Source organism: Melospiza georgiana, chromosome 2, assembly GCF_028018845.1.
Source record: "Melospiza georgiana isolate bMelGeo1 chromosome 2, bMelGeo1.pri, whole genome shotgun sequence".
Taxonomy (NCBI): domain Eukaryota; kingdom Metazoa; phylum Chordata; class Aves; order Passeriformes; family Passerellidae; genus Melospiza; species Melospiza georgiana.
Genome location: NC_080431.1, coordinates 82,690,595 through 82,713,529, shown reverse-complemented (window position 1 = coordinate 82,713,529; position 22,935 = coordinate 82,690,595). Strand labels below are relative to the sequence as shown.

Here is a 22,935-nt window from a genome sequence, read left to right as displayed (position 1 = left end):
GATCAGCTGTATGGGCATAACTGAGAGGACATGAAAAACACAGGAGTTTCTTAAGCTAACTTTGCATTAGGAGAAATAAATGTGGAATTGCACTCTGAGGAAACTCACTTCATATGCCTACTCAGGCTAAATGCACACAGACAAGCAATGCACCTAAAATTAAGTAATATGCCTCCAAAATGTACTTCTCATTATTAAAATTACCCCAAGGCTTCAGTATAAGGGCTGTATGTGGTAAATAAACCAATCAGCTTATCCAGGAGGATTTTTTATTTAGGATATGACAGCACCCCACTGATGTTTCAGAGGTAGGTGCTGCACGGAGCAGTTAGTGACAGGATGCAGCAATGCAAGGGTTCTGTCAGAAAGCACCTGAGAGATTTACCTTTGAGTTGAAAGCAAGAAAATGCCTTTCAGCATTTCATGCAGACTATGCCTTTTTTGAGAGGGCATTATTTGAACACTGGAGTGTCAACATGAGGTAAAATATGCCCTTCACCCTGATGCAGGCATCTAGATTTAGACTATACACAAAAGTCACAGTTTTTGCCCTAGATTCAGAAAAATGTTATTTTACTTTTCTTAAAGCCACAACTAGCACACACTTCACACTCCTTTATCAAGCACCATGAGAGACCCACCCTCCTTATCTTGAAGGCTGACATTGTACATTAAGGATACAAAGACTTAGGATACACTTTCAGAGACAAAGCAAAAATTTGGTGCCTTCACACTCTAACTACTGAGTAGACGTGATACTCAAGAAATATTTGAAAACGCAAAATATTTGCTAGCTGACCTTATTTGTATGAAGGAATGGTGACATCCAGTGGCCACGTGTGCCTGTTTTTTACTTGCAATTTACAACCACATCTACTTCAAACCAGAGCTTTGGCTGCCACCAAAGAAAAGGGAGTGTAAACCCAGAGATACAGTTGCAGTTTCACACAGATAAATGCAGGGGTGTAAGAACAGTTGAAGACTCAACTTCAGTGTTCATAAAGATAACAATATTTTCTAATACTACTGCAAATATTGGGCAAAGTATCTTCTTTTCTAATCCCTCGCTCTTCATGACTGAGTTTGAGAACTGAGATCTGTACCAAAAGTTCTGTTCCTATGTCTACTTGTCAAAACTTAGCAAACTGCTCTGTAATGCTCATTACTCTTCAGCAAAACACAGTCATGTTAGGTAGGTATGAACTGCCAAGTGGGTAAGCTGTGATGGCAGCATAAGGCCAGAAGTCAACCCTCCCAATAAAATTAGTATTTAAGAAATTGGTATTTAAGAACTTTCTAGGGTCTTGTTTGAAGCCAGCTGGTTTATATTATCTACATTTGATCACTGAAAGAGTAGAGGTTCTTAGGTGATGCACTAAGACATTCTTTATCAGAATAAAAAAAAGACATTTTCTGACCTGTCTTCCCATCTAAAGAGCAGCTACTGTAAAGGAAAAGGTGACACATTAAAATAATTTGGGAATCCCTGATGATTGTTGTTTATTTTATGCCCTGTGAATTCCTTAAGCTTACAGACGTACTTCCAAGGAGAATTTCTATGAAGTTGGAAACATCTGCCCAACATCTAAAAGGCAGGACTGAGCTATCCTCTTTGATATAAGTGATCTGGGGATGCTTGAACCCCAGCTCCCAAACAGGGGCTCACTGTGCCATAAACTGTTGCCATAGGTCTGCTGGAAGATGAAAATGAACAGATGATGTTTGAATCACTGGACTGTCCTGCACACCTCATGATGAAACAAAAAGCAGAGCCTTTGGAGATCCACCTGTTTTCTTGACTGTTCACTACCTTCCAGAGCGAGTATGAATTTCTGAATCAGGATACATCCATGACAAAAAGCTAGACAAGACAATATACAATAATGGTTCAAACTACACGTCTGCCTCAGGACAAACACCACAAGTTGCCTTCCTAATGGCCATCCAACACTGGAAAGATGAGAGCAGGAGGTAGAGCTGGCAGAGGAATGACTCCAGGACAGAAGAGTGACCAACCAGATGCAATGGATGGCTCACTGGCCTAGAGAGAAATCTCTGAGCTTCCTATTTTCACTGCATGCACCTCCCACACTAAGGATCTAGCCACTGCTGCCTACTCCACTCTTGTGAAGCCCTACCACAGGCAGACAAAACTGCTATTTCTAATAACAAAACCCACTCAAAACCAGAAACTGCTCATAACTACAACAAAGGAAATTCCCAGCCTGTTGTGAATCCCAACGGCAGTAACTGATAATCATTATACGGTGACTGGTGCCCTTTTTGAAATGAGCTTGGCAGGCCTCAGGCAAGGACTACAGAGATACCAACATCACAAAACTCCTCATAATTGGCATTAATTGCTTCTTTGTTGACAACACACAAGATCTGCCAGGGACTGGATGAATGGTAGTTAGTAAATTCATCTCTAGTGATGGCCCTTCAGCACATTACTAGGCTGGTGCAAAACATCCACATAGACTATCAGAGCAAAATTTGGCTCAAGGCTCTGGTAATTGCCCTTTTTATGCAGTAACTTCTTTTTATTTTTGAAGTTCAATTAAGAAACCAAATAGTTCCCATTTTAACAGGAACAGAATGCATGGTTCTTACATGAGGACTCATCAGAACACTCCTGCAAGAAATAATGGTGATGTTCATGCCTCTCTGAAGGGGGAGGATATGACAGGGATTTAACTTGCAAATCAGACAGTTGCCCCCTTCTTCCAGACTTCATTGCCATTTAATCCAGTGCCAAAGCCCATGAGATGGTGCACAGAAGCTTATAGATGCAGCTCAACATGTATCTCCTGCATGTTTATTTTAAACTTCAGCCTAAGTCTATGGGAGTAAATTTCCATCCTGAGTCTTCATGGACTTTTGGCTACATGCCCTTATAGCTAAGGCTAAATAAGACCTGACATCAATTAGAGCATGCAGAAGGGCCAGCTCAGTCTCCAAAAAAGTGTCAGCATATTGCCTGTTTGTGATCTCTCTGTGCTTACATTTTTGCTTTGACTCCTCTGAATACTAAGCCACCTTAAGAAGGAAAAACTAAAGGACACAACCACAGGTGCAATTACTCAACAAAAATTGTATTTACTTTGATTTGATGCAGAAACAAATCACTTCAGTAACTTTTCATCCTCTTTTGGACAAAGGTATGGATCAATCAGTCTATTCAACACTCTAAAGTATCCATACAAGAAAAACTGACAGTTATGATATGCCACAAAGACCTAACCAGAAATAGAGAGGGATAAAAAAGGCAGAATTAGGAACTCATTTCAGGTTTTACACAGCTGAGTAATTTTACTTGACAGCAACTGATTTAAGAAGTTAGGTCATTCTATAAAACATCAGGGAATACTCCTAGCAAAGGAGTCAGAGGAATAATTTCCTATATTCATGCTTGCCCTGCCTTGGAATATGGCTTGAAAGGTTCTAAGCAGAATTAGGCTAGAAAGAACAAGTGGCAAGACTTGCCCCTCCACAAAAGTAAATCAAGACCTACATTTTTGTGTCATGCTAAATGTAAAGTAGTTCCTGAAATTAAGGAAATTTAGCAAAAATCAACCCTGAAATATATGCCTTCCTAATACTGTCTGATGTGCAGTGGAAAGCTGACAGAAAAACCAGGCATCTTGTTCAAGATCTTATCCTAAGGCATAATACCAAAGCTATCAAATAGTGGAGCTGGCTAGTCCTAAAATCCTGCTCATTTTCTCTAAGAATTACCTAGAAAACTATAAATCACAGAAATACAGCATGGAAGTCTTGTGACTACTTTCAGAAGAAGACGCTTTCATACACCATTCAACCCATTACTTGGTTGTGTTTTCTTTCCCTCTGGCTCATTCCACCCGATATAATTACACATTTTAGATTACTGAAAAGCACATTGCAGCTATGGAAGTCAGTGCCCTGCTATCAGATATCTCATATAGCCTCAAAAGAAGAAAAAGTCAGAATCTACTCTGACAAATTCATTAAGGAAACGGCTTCTGAAAAAACTGGTTATCCAACAGGTCTGACAAATGTCTGTAAACTTTCAAAAAGAATGAATGGAGGAGGAAAGAGCTTATAGAGGCAACTTGAATGCCAAGCCTGTCAACTGTCATCTTAATATAAATTATGTACCTTCCCTGAGCTTTTAGGCTAGAAATTATTAGTCAAACATAATTAATACTTAGTACTCAGAACTTTTTATATCTATATATATACATAAAGGTATAAATATGTGTGCATGTGTATATATATATACACACGTACACTTTGCTATATAAAGGCAATATAAATTCAAAGATGCTCAGGCAAGAGGGAGTCACCCTGTCACTGAAAAGAAAAGAGAATAAATCAGTCAAAGCCATGTCTGATGCACGATTTTTCATGGTGCTAAGGCTTGATGGCTTTTGTCAAAAGAAGGAAAGAAGTTTAAGCAAATGGGAGACATAAAAATGAGAGCTCATCACAAGAAAAAAGAAAAGATAGGAAGCGCAAACCCTTCAACCAGTTCCACACAGCCTGCAGAAACAGCTAATGGAGAGCTCCAAATCTCTACAAACTAGTGCTACGACTTGGACACAGCTAAAGAATGGTTGTACCAGCAAGTGTTTTTTAGACTTGCTTTTCAATTTGATACTTTTCCAGTTTTCCAATCAAGAAGGAAACCTCCTGTTTTGCTAGAATGAAGCCAGTTTTAAGGTTCCTCAGTGTCTAAAAATACCTAGCAATTGAAATGAACTAAAGTGATTGTTAGGCTCATGGCTTTCAAAGAGGGTCAGTCTGACTAGATCTGGAGAAATCCTTTGAAGTATATCTAAATTCAGTCAGATTTAAGCTTCTTGAAAACACCCCCACAAAAAAACCCCAACAACAACAAAAAACTCAACCCAACCAAAGAAAAACAATAACAACAAAAACAAAAAAAAAAGTCCTCACAAAACAAACAGAAAAACCAAACCAGCAAACAAAAAAACCCCAAACCCATCCAGAAAAAGAAGTCTCTGGGCTTAGGGATGCTGGTGTCAAGCAGCAGGGAAGAAGGGAGAAGTCCAAGCAACATGAACAGATGGAGTATACAGTGGCATAAAAAATTTATGCAAAAGAATGCTTGATATATATACGTATCAAAATTTAATTAATGACAGCAGCAGTATAGGAGTTACCTCTGAGACTTTCCCATTGCTGCTAGACGTGAGTTAATTATCACAAACACAAATTAATGGCAGAGGATCATCAAGTTCTTCACAAAGACTGTCAACAATTGCAAGCCCAACTCATCACTACACCACCACATTTTCTGCTATACAATTCTATTACTCTTCCCATTGGACTTGCCTTCAATAATCAGTTTATATAAACCTGTAGGGACATACCATCTGTATCTGCAACTGCTTCCTAAACATGTTTCCTGGTTACCAGATGGGACATTACACTTTTCTCCTTTTCCACCCCACAGACAGTGTGATTATCAGGGAAATATGAAGGAAAAGATGCTATTGCTTCCCAAAACTGACAAAAGCATGATAAGAAACGTTCTCCTTCCTTCCCACATCAGCTTGAGAACACCAACCTGCTTCTGTCTAGAGCTTTTCCCAAACAAACTCCAGCCCCTTTCCTCCTAGCAGAGAGCCAGTCTGCTACAAGGCAAGAACAGCAACCTGTCATACCCCAGAGTCCAAGCAGGAAAAGCTGTGGCAAGCTGCTGTGCTAACACTCAGCTTGTGTTTGCTACAGCTTCTCCTGCAGGTGTTTCCTGAGAGCTGCAAGAATGGGCAGGAGTCACGCACGCCATCCCAGAGTTACCTTCACATGCTGCCACCTACATGGAAATACTTGCAACCAATTATGTGTCATTTTGTACTGAACTGCAAGAGACCTTGCAACCTGAACTGCAGCATTACACTGCTGATGTTCTGCTGGGCGTGTGCTGGCTCCAGAGACTGCTTCCCATTTGCCCTATTTTGCAACAGGGAAGCAGTGGGGATCTCAAAGGCACAGAGCAGAGGCATGAAGACCAAGGAGCAGAAAGTAACATGAAAGAGAACTTCTCACTGAAGCATCAAGATTCATTGGCCATGGATAGAGACATTTTTAAAAGCTACATTAGTGCTGCCAAAAATCAGCCACAAGGAGTTGAAACAGCAGAATGGAAAATCCAGTCTCAAGCTCAATTTCATTTAAAGATTTCCAAGAGTTTTTCTCAAGTTACTGTTACACAAAAGCTCCTGGGACAGTGTTCTGAGCAGTTTTAACAATCCACTGTTTGCAGGAGGTTTTTGAAAGCCATTAGATAAGGCAGCTGTCTCATCTGTCCAGGAAATGCTACTTCACTCAAGTTACAAGTTGTTTTAAAAATCACAACCAAACCACCAACAAAAAATCCCAAACCCAAGCCCTCCTTCACAGCATTTTCCTTTTTGTACTCATGCTGCTTGAAGCATTTATGTTTACAAGCAAAATACAGCTTAAAAAAACAACACTGCACCACCAACAAAACATATATAGCTGAAAATGCTTGCTAGCACCATCCAAGAGTGAGGAAGGAAAGGGAAGGTTGATAAAAAAAATTAAACCCCTAAATTATACTTCTTCTTGAATGCTGTAGTTTTGCAGGCTCTCTATAGGCACAGGCAAGATACAGGGCCAGGTCCCCCACAAAACACCTCTCAGGTAACAGCAGATCTCCTCCAATTATCCCCCTGTGCACAGCACAAGACAAAAGCAACTTATCCTGGAGACATCAGCTCCATTTCTGGCTCCAAAGACCATGAAAGAGGTGGGCTGTCTCTCCCAGTCTGCTGACCCACTTCATGAACCTGCAGCTAACAACCTGCCAGTAGCTATCAGCTCTCATACACAGCCCTTTATAGCTCTGTGGACAAGTGTATCACCATCTGAAGACAGCTAAGGATGCAATCTGCCTTAAAAATGAAAAAAATGGCAGCATTTCTATAAATTACATAAATATTTGATATATAGAAAGATCAGAGAAAATTCAGAAGGTCATCTAGCACATTTCCCAACCTCACAGCTTTCATTAACTCCCACATAGACCACAATGACTTTGCTTTTACTCTGTGGATGATCCTGCTTTAAGGATAAGGTTGGATCAGATGCCATCCTGAAGTCCATTTCATCCTGAATTCTCCTGTGATTTGTAAAATGCTGATACATACTTAGATAAGGAATACATTATAATTTCACATTAAAACTAAACCCTGTAACCCCTTCTTAAAAAAACCCAGGAACTTTTAAACCTAGACTGAACGAAAACAAATGTCCGTATCTACTTCTTCAGAGTTATTAAATCCAGCTATTTGCTCTTTCTTCTGGAGCAAACATTCTGACAATTGATACAATCACATGATCATACATTCCTCCTTCCTCAGGCTCTGAAACTCAGCCTGCACCCGGAACAGATGCACAAGGAAGGGAGGCAGAAGCATACAAAGACTGGTTCTGGGAAAAGTCAATAAATCCTTTAAATCTAAAGTGCTTAACACTGAATCCTAGAAAACACATATATCTGCACAGATAGAAAGGTAGTGCTAGAACACAAAGCCCAGCTGCGATCCACTAGATTAAGAAAGAGGCAGTGCACATGCAAATCTATGGCAGCCTTGCTGTATTTTTAGTGTAACACTACTCCTTACGGACCACACATTTCTCTACTGAAAAACATCTGCTCCAGTATGACCTGCTGGGCACCATTTCAGAGTTTGCTCAGTAGTAAATGTCTGATATCTTCACATTTCTGCCTCCATACATTCACACAGTCCAGTTATACCCCCAGACAGTTACCAGGATGCATCCCTTTGATTTTTGTTCTTACCTTCTCTCCACTAGAGTAGAAGAAATAACGCAATCGGACAATGTTACAATGATCCAACTTTCTCATAATCTGGAGCTCTCTGTTCTGAAACAAGAGAAAAGCAAACAATTAGAAAATCTTTCTGTGGAAAAGGTAAGGTACCATCGTGAACATTTTAACATACAGATACAGAAGATGACAAACCAAAGAACAAGTAAGTTGGAAATGCAACAGCTTTCACATGTTTATTAGTATTTATTGCAATTGCTTTATTATTGAGAATATTGCCACCTTTGACTACATTTTCTCTCTAAAATAAACATCCAAAAATCCATCAAGTAACTCCTATTTGCTTTCCTAAGAATTACCTATTTGCATTATCAAAGGTTCAGTGGTAAAAGGCAAGAAGACATTAACTTTTCTTTTTTTTCCTCCGATCTTATGATACTACAATATATCAACCAGAAGGATAGGAAGCCTTTCCCATTTGAATACTGTAAAAACAATGCAGACATTGTCAAAGCAAACAACATTTTCACCTATATGCCTCTACAGTGCAAGAGAGGTTTGTAATAAAAGATCCTTTCCTCTGCCATTCTTTTTGCAATACCACATAAAGCACCTGAAATTGATGAGGTAACTCAATTTCCACTTTTGTTCAACCAAGCTTAAACCAGTTTAGACAAACAGAATAATAGCATTATTTTCCTATTTTATATCAACCTGAAAAAGCTGTTAAAGTAAAATCAGTTCATGACACGTAAGATAAACTGGGAAACTTACTGCCATATCCATTGCATAAATAATGCCTGAACAAATAAATGATCTTGCAGCCCAGCAGAAAAAAACAAATGAAGTTTTGAATTGCAGGTAGGAGTAAAAACAAGCAAGTAAAATTAGCACAGCTATGTTTGTCGCACTTCATTCCACAGCTGTTGCTACAATACTTCTTTCCTCTAGTCACATTTACACATCGCTGGTTTTCCCTTCTCAATTAATATGCAATCTGCAGCTACAAAAATAGAAGGCATTCCATTTCTGACTTTGACCGTGGGATTGCTAATCATATATCCTAAAAGAGCAAGAACTAATACACTAGACTAATTCACTTACTGGCATCATTAACTCTGGCCAAGTTCAGAAATATTTGGGAAGAGAACTCTAGCCACCACACATTTTCACACTTAAATGCACAAAGCTAACACCCACTTTGTGCAGTGCTGCTGTCAAAACAATGATTTCAGATGCTGTGTTATCAGAGGGTCACATACGGTGTCTGTCACTACAATTAATTATTAAGGAACTCCACAAGAACCACTCAGAACTTCTAATGTGAACATGCCTACAAACTCTGCTTTTAATTCCTCTAAGCCATGTAGCCTTAAAAAAAGAGGTGCTACATAAGATGCAGCATCATTAATCCTATCAGCCCTGCCACCCGCTGACTGAAAAAATACTTCAGAATTAGGCAGCTCTTTACAAACACGAGTGACATCTCACACAGTTATCAGGTGGCAATTACCCAGCCAGTGGTTAAGGAGAAAGCAAGTCCCTCCCTGAGCCTGCCTGGCCTCTGAGCTGATTAAAGCCTAAGACCAATCAGTACATACCACCACAGGCCTGTTCTATACTGCAAGGTGAGGAGAGAAAGTAAGAGAAAGCAAGGAGAGAGGTTTTCATGTAGCTCCTGAAATCTTATGGTGTGAATCTGTGAAAAAGGAGTATAGGCTTCACCACATCACCTTGTCAATATGCCTCACATCTCACAGAGTAAAGCATTATCCTGGTAGGAACAGGAGCTCACATATTCTCCACTTACTCATTCTTTATTAAATCCATCTTTAAAAAGTTAATTTTGGCAGTCATGGCTGGGATTCCTGTGCTGCATAGCATAATTTGAACTTCAGATCAACAGAATTCCCTCCTCTTTCTGGTCCAAACCACTGCTGGCCATCTCCCTGGACCTTACAACATGGGGCAGATTTCAATCAATGAGTGAAAGCAAGGATGAGTTGAGATCCCACTGATTACAGAATCACCTATTATGACAGAAAATCAATTTCTCATGTTGCCTTTTACAGCATTTTACTATAGGACTAAACCTAACACTGCAGGTTCACTTCAACCTAATTCCACCAGCATTTCACAGCCCAACATATGGCAAGTCATTTATTTTTCCCTTTCTCCAACTGACTGTGAGATGGGAGTAATAGCTTTTATCTCATGGATTTACTGGAAGAAACATAAATACATTAAGCATTAATGTGCAAATATTATTTTGGTAATATCTCTACTAGCTTCTTAAAATACCCGTACATACTCCAAGTCGGGTTATTGCTTCGTGTTCTTTAGAGAGGGTGTACGTGCTGATTGGATACACTGGAAAAAAGAAATCAGCAGAAGTTATTCTAATGCTAGGCTGAAGTTATATTTATACTCTGGTATCTCATCCGAGTACAAGCGCAGTTTCTGCCTACTGTGATGCCTTCCACTTTGATCCCTCTCCTTCGGCTCTCATCCTGACCATCTGCTGCAGCTGCACAAAGAGTGTTTCAAGAGGTGCTAATATCAGGGATAAGTCATAAACCAGTTACACAGTAACCTATATCTTGCACCCTGTGACTAGGCAGAAGGAAACATATCTAAACTGCAATCTTAGCCAAACAGTCACCTCAGCTATCTTAAAACCAAACTGATTTCTAATCACCACTCCCTGGTGGAGTTAAAACTGGAAATACTTGAACAATTGCAAAGCTCAAATTGGATATGGCAGGGGAACAGCTACTGATGTTCATGTTCAAGAATTACTTTTTTCTCAGATGAATGTTTCAAGTAGTCTCACTTTACTGTATACTTCCCGGTATACATCTTAAATAAGTAACAACCTTTTCACATTAAGATGCGGGCTATAAAATACCAGTGCAGAATTGCATGGAGAGGAAATATCAGATTATAACCAGGGAACCTTTAGTGAAATGAACAGTGACAGATGTCATGCACCAAGTGCAGGAGACAAAATGCACGTCTAAAGATAACGCAAACTAAAATAATTTCAAAACATGCTGATGAGAAAGGCTGACAGTGCACATTCAAAATACAGGGTAGATTAAAACCTAAGGCTCATGCTTATCCTTAGCTCATCATTTTTGTTTTCCAAGAAACATGGATGCAAAGTCAAAGACTCAAAGAGGAGGAAGTTGTTATACTTGCCTGTTCTCCCAGCCATTCAACATGAAGGAAAGGGTTGAGTTTTCTAACTGAACGAGTGCACCAGGCCTGCTAAGCACTGCAGAAAGCAATACCCTTCAGCACCAGCCTGGCCACAGCAGAGGGCCCAGCAGACACCTGCTGCCACCAAAACGTGCTGCTGTGGCACATGTTCTTTGAGGAGCCGCAAACCAATGGGACTATGAACGGATTACTCAGCAAAGTTTCTGCAGCTCAATTTCTTTATCTAAAATAGATTTCTTTATCCAGAAGGCAAAGGCTGCTGATGTAGACTGCTCTATGATCAGTGCATTTAAGCCCTTCACTAACTACTGAAACAGATGCCATGTGACAAAACCCTGTTCATCACTTAGGAAGACAACTTTCCTAAACCAGACTGCCTCTTATCTGTTCATTAAATTGAAGAAAACTGGTTGGTCATCAAGGTTAAAGATTTGGTTAAAGATTGCCAAGACATCAGATTTATAACTTCAAAGCACAGGCAATAAAGTTCACGCAGGAAGATTCGTGCCTTCTCTCCTAGGTTACATTCCCAATCCCTCAGAGCTGTACTAATGCTGCATGTGATACCACCAAAGCAAGGTCATTCCAGCCTGTATTACTACTGTAATCTGCTATTACAAAAGAGGATAACTGTCACTCCCGGCCACATACACTCCCTTTCCTCCCCATCCAGGGATTTCCAGAGCTAAACCAGTTTGCATTCATGACTCTTGGTCTGATTCTTTGCTTCTCCCTGCCTCACACCCTCCCCATCTCCTTCTCCCTCCCCTTCTTACAGCAGGGGATAAAATGACTGGCTCATCAGAGATGAGGCTTTATGGACTTGCAAGTTCCTGAACTGCACTAGAGCAAATGATGGTGAAAGGTTTTGTACAGCTCATGTCAGCATGACATTGTCAATATGCACCCAATGAAGTGGAGAAATATAACCTGGATCCAGTTTGGAACAGAGTGCCTCCATTTCCTTAGCTGAAGGACATGAGGGGTTTTGATTCTTGTTTTCCTTCTGAATCACCTTTTTAAAGTCTCAGCAAGGTTCTTTGGGGACTATGTTCAGAGCAGATGAAATGGGAGAAATTAGGAATTTATACTTTTGCTTTCTGTCACACCAAGGACATGATCTGGTTATTTTAAACAGATGCAATTATGTAAGTCTTGAACTTTTGAAAAGAAGATATCTTTTAGATGGAAAGGCAGGATAAGCTACCAGTCTAATTCAACAAGTACCTTCAGCATCAGACTTCCAGCTTAAATCAAATAGGAACAGCAACTAAGGTTAATGCTTATTTTTGTACTTTTTAAAGTAATTGTTTTTATTCTTGGTGTAATACCTTCAGATGATGAAGCTTAATACCTTGTGTTCTATCAGATTGAAAAAACAGAAAATGGAGCATAACTGCAAGAACTGTGGCATTACAGATAGATGGAAGTAGTACAGGTAGATACAAATTTCACAGTATACACACTATTCCTGCTCTTGTATAGGTCATGATTACTGTTTCCTCCTTTTCCCTGCTTCCAACATAATCTTCTCCATTTAACCACATTTCTTATCCTTCATAAAGGTTTTTCCACAATGAAGAGCACGAAAAGAAACCCATGGGCAAACCGGGGAAGAAACCAGCTTCCAGCAGGAGGCATGAAGACAGTGATGAGCCAGCAGGGCTTGCTTCTTCCCACTTCTACAGCCCAAATGACTCATCACATCCACTCACCTTCACCTGCTGCACTGCTGAGCCTGCCCTGACAACAAGCTCAGGCCGAAACATTGAGAGATTCGAAGCATTTTTTATCCAGCAGCAAAAAACCTCTTTATTCTGACCCCCTCCCACCACAAGAAAAAGGCTGGACTCCAAGCACAGGGAAGCAGACATATCCTGAGAGGATTTTCAGTGTGACCCTAGCCAACTTTGCTTGATGCCTTGCAGAAACAGCTGCTTGCACAACAATGAAGCCACCCCTCCTAAACGAAGCTTTGCAAAACTTACTGAATCAAAGAGACTCAAGATCACAGAGAATGCCATTTAAATACCACCTTGCAGGTTACCAAGGGGTAACCTGGGATCACAAACTCCAGCATATTTAGCACATTTTCACTAATATTGTTACTGAAGCTCCAATCCTAGTGTATGTGGTTTGTCCTAAGCTTAGTAGTCAGTCCACAAAATACAAGCTGTACTGCATGTTCTCTAAAACCTCCTGAAGTTGCCTGACCCATTCCTCCAAAGATGGATTTCAAACTCCATCAATCACCAAAGTGCTTTTAACACTGTCCTGCTGTCAGCACAAGTATTATAGAAACTACTCTCACGGAACTGACTTTACCAGATATATGATAAATCAGGCTTTTTTACAGAATAAAGGCCTACATCCATCTTGCCCCAGTATAGCACAAACACATCAGTACTTGGAGGCAAAAGTAGTGCAAAAGTGTAACTACAGAAGCCTGGGCTGGGAACGTGTCCATGCTGGTCATCAATAGCTACCCACCCACGTTAAGTCCATTTTTTAGGCAAGCAACTGAACGCAGAGATAAATGTCAACAGGGATCACAGTTTTCCTCATTTACATTTGAGGTGTGGATGAGGACAAAGCCTCAGTCTACCCCTCCTGTCAGTCATGGCATATTTACAGCACCAGCAGATCTAATTTGGGGTGGTCTCCATTTTTAGCACACCTATTAGTCTCAAACTCACGCAATCATGACCTTTAATCCAAAAACAGGGGACAATGCCAACAAACAAATACTATCTATTAAATATCTGCATCTATGACATACCAAGAGCTGTAATGACACAGCACCCACCACCCAGCTCCTGCTGTCGCATCAATGACTGGTAAATACTTGGAGCCCAGCAGGTCAGAAAGTCCACATACCCTGTCCTGCTGCAACCTCTACCAATGCGTAACACATGCACAGAAGCAGTTTTGAGGGTTAGCAATTGTAGAAACACTTCAAATTTATGACCCAGGAAGTCCTAGAAATGTAGATCAAATACTAATTTATATACTGCTGACGTTCTGAGATTCCCTAAGGAAAACAAAAAACAAAGACACAAAACTAAGAAAAACAAACAAAAAATTGGTGATAGCCATCAGCAGTTTACAGTTCAAATATAGAATTGCTGCTTTAAATACCCTCACCCTCCACCCCTTCCTTACATCTCTTCCTGCTTGCCATTCACAGGAATCCCAAAGGAAGAACCCAAGTACCTATACAATATGAGAACAACAAGTGCATGCGCACCGTGCCACACAAGGGGCATGAGCAGAGGAAGCTGCCAGGGGGTCCAAGATACAAAATGCTTGTGTGTGCACTTCTGTGCAACTCGGCACATTGTGGTTGCATCATGCTGTGTTTTGCTGCATAACCAGAAGGAACCAAAGGCTCCAAGCCCAGCTACATCTTGCTATCAAGATCCACAACGCTGCTGCACTTTTTGCTGTTTTTCATCCCCTAAACTCTGCTAATGAAATCCTGAAGCAGCAGACGACAGAGGCGCTCAGCACGGCCGCACCGCAAAGCGTTCCTGATCCGCCGGCCTGCAAACACCCAGCAGCAGGCACAGGCACAGAACGCCCGCGTCAGCTGTATTCTGTCCAGAATTTATTACTGAGCACAGCGACCTTCAGCCTTGGCAGGCCTGCAGAGCAGGGCCAAAAGTGTCAGCTCTGAATGCGGCAGCAGCAGGCAGGACCGGCCTGAAGAAGCCAGTGGGCAGAGTGTGCTGGGCTGAGCTGGAGCCAGGCCAGGGCAAGCTGAAGGCACAGGCTCCAGGCAAGCATAGGTGGGGCCAACAGCACACTCCCAACCTGCAAAGCCTGGTTATTAACAGCTCCACTGAAATTAAAGTGTGGGCAGGGGCTGCAGGAGTCAAAAATATGCTTTCAACTAAAGATCTAGAGTAATGAATGAAGCAAAAAAAAAAATCACACAGCTACCACAGAGGTGGGCTAGTTTTCATTAGCCCCTTCAGAACTAGACAGATCTGAGCCACAACCATGCAGTAATGAGTGAGCTGACAGGTGTACTAGATGAAAATCTGAGCTACTAACACACACCTTCTTTTCACCCTATTGATTCCTTCTACTCTATTACTGCTCCCAGTAAGCTCAGGCAATACATCCCTCTCAGGAAGAGACCACATGCTCCCCAGTTCCTAACTCTTCCCCTAGATAGTCAGTAATGGCAAGTGCCATATTATGTCATTACCAGGCTGCTCTTTCCAACACAGAACACAGTCCTTAAGCAGACAAGTTCATCTTCATACAGCTATTACACATAGTTTCCTATAACTGGAAACAGAAATGGCTTATTTGTGTTCTTAAGAGATAAAACAAGCCTTGATCTCTCCTGGGAGAAGAGAAGAAAAAAAATCTGACTTTTCTTTCATTTTTTTCCTGTATCTCAGCAGTTAATTGAACAGTGAAGATGAATTCATTAGCTCACTATTGCCTCTTTGAATGGAAGTGGAGTTTAAGAGCCTCTCAGGGACTTAATACCATCTCTAAATTCCTTCCAGCTTGGGAAGCTTGAGACTAAACTTGGAAGACAAACTGATTTCCAGCATCGTGTCACTTCTAGACCACAACCTGAAATTAACGGAATCATTTTTAAGTGGTTGTTTCAAATACTGTGACCTGATAAACAGCTCAGTTCTACACTTCTGTTCTATAGCATCTGCTGTGCTCTGCCAGCAGCAGGGCCAGATGCAGGAGGAATTGTAGTGTACCCAAGATAAAAGTTAGAAAACCAGAACTAAGTCTGAAATTTGGAGACATTGCTCAAGTCCATTATAAGATTGAAATAAAGTGTAGTAGAAGAAGAACTGAAAGGAAAAGTATTCTGTAAAAGGCAGCCCTATGCTTTCAGAGATAATAGCCATTCTTTTTCAGTGGAAGCACAGAGGATCTCTGTTAAAACACTCTTATAGTAAAAATGCTTTTTCTTTCATAGAAATAGCAGTGAGATTTTTCCTCATGTTTTGATTTTTAACTCTTTAACTACAAAGAAAGTAAGCATAAAAATGCTTTTAACATCAGTCCTCAGGGAGTCTGCAACATCCACAGAACCTTACACCTTCAATTGTAACCACAACAGGTTGCGATTAATCTACTAATCAAATAAGTTCCAATCTCCCACAGGCATAAGCTGAGTTGCTAATCACTATGTTATTAAACATTAATGAAATGTTTTATTACTCTTGGCCTTCTCTTCTTACATACGATGAAGCAGATGTTTCATGCAAACAGATTCCAAAGGACTTGCAAAACAAAAATTTCTCCTCACCATCAAAAAAATTTTATTTATTTAGGGAACAGGTAAGTACTGCTTCCAACGTTTATTTTTTCTTTGTCTCAGGCCTATTGCTACATGACATGAAAAAGCCTGATGTTATAAGTCGTGTGGGGCTTTTATTTCAATCCAAATTACTCCCTCAGACCTGAGAGACAAGGTTCAAATTAGAAGAGACAAAAAAGGGAAATAATGGGTGGAGACTGATCAGGGAGTAAAGGCAGAGTGGAACTGGCAAGTGGAATTAGCCTGCAGATGATTATTTAGCCAGCAGAATTAAATTTTCAAGAAGTACAATTTCTTAATAGTGAGCTCCCAAATAACTAAGCTTTCAAAAGCATAAGCATCCCCTGCTGAATTCAGAGGTTGGGCAGCTCCTCCTCTGGGGCTGGGGGAATGGGAGAGGAAATTCACTCCAGTAGTGAAGTTCAAATTGGAACTTACACACCTTACCTTGTGCACACACAATAAGCTTTTCTCCCCATATCCACGTTGGGTTCCCCATCCCCTGGTATGCTAAGTTTGTCATGAGCAGATAACAAAATTTATTAGCTATTGCTATAGCTAAGAAACCATCACACGTGAATACCAGGTCTAGAATAAAACTAAAATAATAAATACCCTACCAAATTTCAGATGATAGCCTGACATTTAAGAATGCTTCAACGCTCCTTCATAATTTTATATATAAAAGCAATTCAAGCTTCCCCAAATATATATCTTCATATTAAAAGGCAACAGCACATTCTTCCCCAAGCTGCAGCATAATTTCACCAGCTGACCTTTGCTAGATACAAACAACCTATCATACACTTGGAAAGGGAAAGCAAGCTATGCCAAAGTACAAATTTACTATAAGCTGTTGAAGAATTAGTGTTCCAAGTTTGATAAAACAGGCTATCGGACTTTGTGCTTGAGGGTTTTTTCCTTAGTCAGCACTGGTGCTTTTCAAACATTGTCCCATTTTTCAAGAAACCATTACCTTCAGCAAAATGGTGTCAGAGCACTAAAATGAAAAGATTAGGAAAACTTCACATTCATTTCTAGTCTAAACTGCCCCAAAATAAAAAGTACAGAAAAAAGCAAGTTTTAGTAACTATTTGCATAACAAGGTGTGTTTTTAATGACATATTTAAAAGCAGAGACACAGCACTAAGATTAGATTCACAACTTAGTCACACTGAAAAGGAATAGAAATTTCCAAAAAAAGAAAGGTGCAGAAAGAAATTATTTCATATGCCAGGTGAACGCCATGAATTTAAAATGGCACACTTTCAGCAAATTTCAAAAGGCTACACTACCACCTCAAGGGCATCCAGTTTCAGAGTTCCCAAGCACCAGATCCAGCTGGACAAATTCAGGGCAGGGACAACCTAATTACCACGAAGCCCAGTCCTTCTTCCCCCAGTAGGTGCAAAAATCACAGAATCACGGAATGGTTTGGGTCAGCAGGGACATTTGAGGGTCCAACTTCTCTGCCATGGGCAGGGGCATCTCCCATTACCAGGTTGCTCAGAGCCCCATCCAACCCAGCCTTGGACATTTCCAGGAACGAGGCATCCAGTTTCTCTGGGCAGCCTGTTCAAGTATCTAACCATTGCACAATGAAGAATTTCTTTTTAACATCTAATCTAAACCTAACCTCTTTCAGCTTAAATCCATTCCCCCTTGTCCTATCATACATGCCCTTACAAAAAGTCCCTCTCCAGATCTATTACAACCTCCTTCAGGTGCTGGTAAGCTGCCCTAGGATCTCCCTGGAGCCTTCTACAGGCTGAACAGCCCCAACCCTCTCAGCCTGTTTTCATAGGAGAGCTGCTCCAGGTAGCTTTGTGAGCATCCTGACTTCCACCTCGCTTCCAGAATAAAATGAGAACTTGCACATAACCCTGTAGCAAGTAAATAGAAGAGAACCACTGAAAACAAGAGACTGAGGGAACAAAGATGACTTGGTCAGACCAATCATCTTGGCATGACCTCATCCAAAGGTCTGTCAGCAGCCATCATCAGATGCTTCCAAGGAAGTTCCTAGTCATCTGGAACCCTAAACCTGAAGACATGGACATTTAACTTCTCTTTACTGAACCTGTAAGTTGTTTCCAAAAATGCAATTGTAGAAGGAGATAAGAAGCTCAATGCAAGTCAACCACAAATTACGTCAGAAGTTGTTTCCTACACCACCTTTCCAATGGACTATGCATTCTTCTGTATTTAACACATAGTGCTAAAGAGCATTCTCATAAGCTAATTCATTAAAACATCTACTGTTAATAATAATGCAAGTGGCAAAACCTTCACTGACCTTGCCAAATATTTCCCACTACAAGATCTTACTTTCATGGCTTAAGAAGATCTCCCATTACACACATCATGAAAAACAGACACGCTGTGGACATGACCAGGAGTAGAGTAATGATCCTGCCCCTCTACTCAGCTTCACTAGGGCCACACTGGAGTGCTGTGTCCAGTTCTGGGCTCCTCAGTCTAAGAGAACCATGGAGCTCCTGGAGAGGAGCTGCTCCTGGGGTGGGTTTAGCAGAGGGCAACAAAAGTGATGAAGGTACGGAAGCATCTCGCTCATGAGGAATGGCTGAGGGGTCTGGGCCTGCTCAGCCTCGAGAAGAGACAACTAAGAGGGGACCTCACCAGGCTAAGTACCTGAAGGGAGGGTATAGAGAGGAGGGAGCCAAGCTTTTCTTGGTGGTACAAACCATGAGACAAGAGACAATGAGTACAAACTGATGCATAGGAAGTTGCACCTGAATATGAGGGAAGAATTTCTTTACTGTGCTGTTAACCACGCACTGGAACAGGCTGCTCAGAGAGGTGGAATCTCCCTAACTGGAGATACTCAAGAATCATTTGGAAGCAATCCTATGCCATGTGGTCTGGAATGACACTGCTTGAGCAGGGATACAAGAAGAGATGACCCACTGTAGTCCCTTACAATACTGCCCATTTTGTGATTCTGTGAATTAATTTCCTTACCCCACACCTAACCAGCGAAAATATCTTTTTCCCATTTTATTGAAATCAAGCTTTCTACAAAGGGTGCTGAGAACCTTTTGTATTCAAAATCCCAATGGTATGAAATAATGAAGATTACTGTCTGCTGAGGATGTGATACTGCCTGCCTTGCTTATGTAAGCAAGACAGTATCACTCCCTACACATTCTGCACATAAGGTTAGGTTAAAACAAGAGTCACTGCATCTTGTGCTCACTGTCTACTTACATTCAGGAAAACTCAAATGAATTTTAAAGGTGAATAAGTTAAAACTTCCTACATTGTTTAAGTGGACAGCTGAATTCAGAAAGGTCTCAGACACATGTATTTCTCTTGGAAAGTTCATTATCTACTCAAGAAGTCAGCTACAGCATTATCACCCACAAGCAGATCTATGCAGACAAGCCAGTAGGACAGCATGCCACAGCTCAGTGTTCCACCGGGAAGGGACTTTCTACTACCACCTGCACACAGCGTTGTGCTTTTGGACTGTGTACGGGCTGTTCCCACTAGCAAGGAGGATTCTTTCCAAGAGATAGTCATCGGTTTAAATCCAAACAAGAGTCCTTGCACTGTTTATCCTTCCTGCTAATTGATGGCCTTCATGCTGCCACAGAAATTGTTCAATGAATATACTGACTTTGTTATGCCTCCAACACTCCAGGCAACCCTCAACATGCCCTAGTTTCTCCTATGTCTCATACTACTTTCTTGTCCTACTAGATCTGTTAGCCCTGCATGAAAGCAGATAACCTTTATGCCTGTTATGCAGTTACAGAAAGAGAGTCATTGCCTACCAGGAAATCCAGCATACTATCTACAAACCATGTCCTTTCTTGCCCTTATGTTGACTTAATTAAAAAAGGGAAAAAAAAAAGATAGATAGCACCAAGTTCTTGAGTATTTGCTGTGGCTCTTCAAATGCTGACTCCAATCAACCTGTTGTGGTTTCCTGCACGCTGGGAAAGAACATTTCCATTCCATATGTTCTCATACTCCTGCTTTTGCAGATATCTAAGTGACAAGGAGATAGGGTTAATAAATCAAGTGTAATCAAGGAACCCCAGGTCTCACAGACAGGCAATTCTAGTACAGGTTACTGTGATACACTACCAGAAGAATCTAACCTAGAAAAAATATAGAAGTACTTTTTAAAAAACTACAGAGCTTCTAATACCATTGCCTCAACTAAAGACTATTATCTGTTGTTGTAAGCTGTTACCACCTTCTAATTTTATAATTCAGAATTGCTCATTATTTATAAAGTATGTTCAGCAGGGCACTACAAAGTAAAGAAGTATTATCCTTATTTTTAGGAGTTCTTCAGAAAGCTGTGCTCACTTTAGTTCTCCTGCTCTACATCCTGTTACGCCTGCCAGACTTCATCTGAAATGCGCTTACAAAGTTGCTCAGCATCAGAAAACAAAGCAAGTCCATCCACATAAGATACTGAACTGAATCTTCCTAATGTTCTCTAGCCCGTGCACTACATCTTGGAGTAGCAAACTGCTATGTCCTCATTTCCACACCTGCACACTTACTACTAATTCCCATGGTAGTCAGCAACACATCTTCTCAAAGGTTCCTCTATTATTTAACAGCAAAACTGAATTTTCCACTAAAGTGCCCACAGAAAATGTCAACATCCACTATGAAGTTTTACTCTAAAAAGGAAAAAAATAAAAGAAAGTTAAAAACCCTCTTCTGTCCACTTGCAGGAAGAGCAGTGCAACCAGTGGACAGCTCTGCAAGCAGTATTCATGTCTCACTGCAACACGCCTATAAGCTCCAATGTCCTCCTTCAGGGACTAAGCAGCCTGCAACTAATTACTTCATTTACAATCAATCAACATGCCTACCCTGTTAAACTCATCTGGTATAAATGAGATGCCTGTGTTCAAGCCCAAAAAACTTGGTACAACCTTCATGACTCAATGTGCCTGCTGAGATGAAGATGAATGCAAAAGGGCCTGCCAACTCAGTCTGATAAGCAGATCCTTAGACATATCTTTGAATGAAGAAAAAAAAGAAGATGAATCTTTAAAAGACATCAAGTTATAGATTCTGTCTTCATCATCTGATAAAACTTAGGAGGGAAAACAAGGCGCTTTTTGTGACAGAGTGATTTTTGAAATTAAAAAACCTCTGAAATTGGATCCAGCTGTTGTTTTCCATATGCATTGTTATGCTTCAGTGATTCAGACTGGATGTTTGTATTTTGACTAGTTAGCTCAGGACCTAAGTAGTCTAATCACCATGGCTGGGGCTTTCAAAGGAACAGCACAAATGAAGATGTGAAACGAGCACCTTTGTTGGGCCTGTAACAATTAGACCTGGCTTCAAATCTTAGAAGAACTAGGGAATACAGATGTCTGTAGTCTGCTTATTTGCATCATGACACATATAAGAGCGTCCATTACTCATCTCAGTTCACTGTACTAAGCACTACACAAACAAAAACCCACCCTGAAGAAAGCAGACTGCCTTCTCCTTAGTTAAAAGTCTGTAACATGTATTTAAAATATGATAAACATCACGCCTCACATTTCACCTTGAAGAAGAGTGAGTCCCTTCTTTGCTCCTGGCCAGAAAAACATTACAAATGCTCAACGACCACGTCCTTGACATCACTCACTGTATTTTAAAAGGAGTATCAACACCATGCATCATGGACTGTAATTAGAATATTCATTAATAGAATAAGTTTCTCATTGCCTTTCCAGAAACATTTCTTATTTTGGGTTATTACATGATACAACTCTTACAAAACCACTCCAATAAAAATCAGATTCATTTTTATTTCCTGTGGTAAATCATACAGGTGAGTCTAGGTGACCCAACAAAACCTCAGTCTACATTATCCTTCAAATTTAATCTTCCAATGTTCAAAATGGATCATATTTCACTGCATAATGCAGACAGAAAATGTGATGGAAAAAAACAAAGTGGAACAAAAAGCCCAAACAAGTTTTCCTCAACAACATGCAAAGTAAAGTAGTAGAAAAGTAATTATTTGTATTGTGTATGCTGAAAATAATTCTGTTGGTCACAAACATCTCACCTTCTCAGTCATCAGGGACCAGGAAGTATCCAAATCACAGGAAAAAAAGGCAGCATTGCTTATTTTAGAATATGTTCAACAGTCTGAACTGTCTCTGTACTTTAGATGCTTGACAAAACACTTAGAAGAGCTTCCTTTTATTGTTTTCCCATGTCTCGGTACTACTTTTCCAAGAAGCAATGGGCAGTGCAAATATTGCCTTTAGCAGCAAAGAAAACAATTACCCATTCCATGGCTCTCCAAGTTCCAAACACTTCCCAGAAGGAACATGCCATTTGGTTATAAAGACTCGGGTCTACTCAACAAAACAAATGGAAAACAAAAATTATTCCCATTTTTACATTTACTTAAACCTTCCTCATTTTGTTTGCTGACTTTGAGTTGATCCTCTTCAAGGAAGAGACAAAAAACCCCTCAATTACAGCTCAATTAAAAGGTTTTAAACAAAGCCAAAAGGGTTGAACTACAGCACAGTGCTGGAGGGGACGGCACAGCTGTATTGGTGACACAAAAATGAGAAGATCT

General features: G+C 40.5%; 1 protein-coding gene across 2 annotated transcripts in view; it reads right to left on the bottom strand.

Moving 5' to 3' along the window:
* Positions 1-22,935, bottom strand: part of GSK3B (glycogen synthase kinase 3 beta) — a 148,843-nt gene that overhangs the window by 61,212 nt on the left and 64,696 nt on the right. For both annotated transcript variants that reach the window (XM_058045038.1, XM_058045040.1), the window contains exon 3: positions 7,838-7,921. In XM_058045038.1, the coding sequence (XP_057901021.1) occupies positions 7,838-7,921 (84 nt within the window). The remainder of the gene's footprint in view (positions 1-7,837; positions 7,922-22,935) is intronic.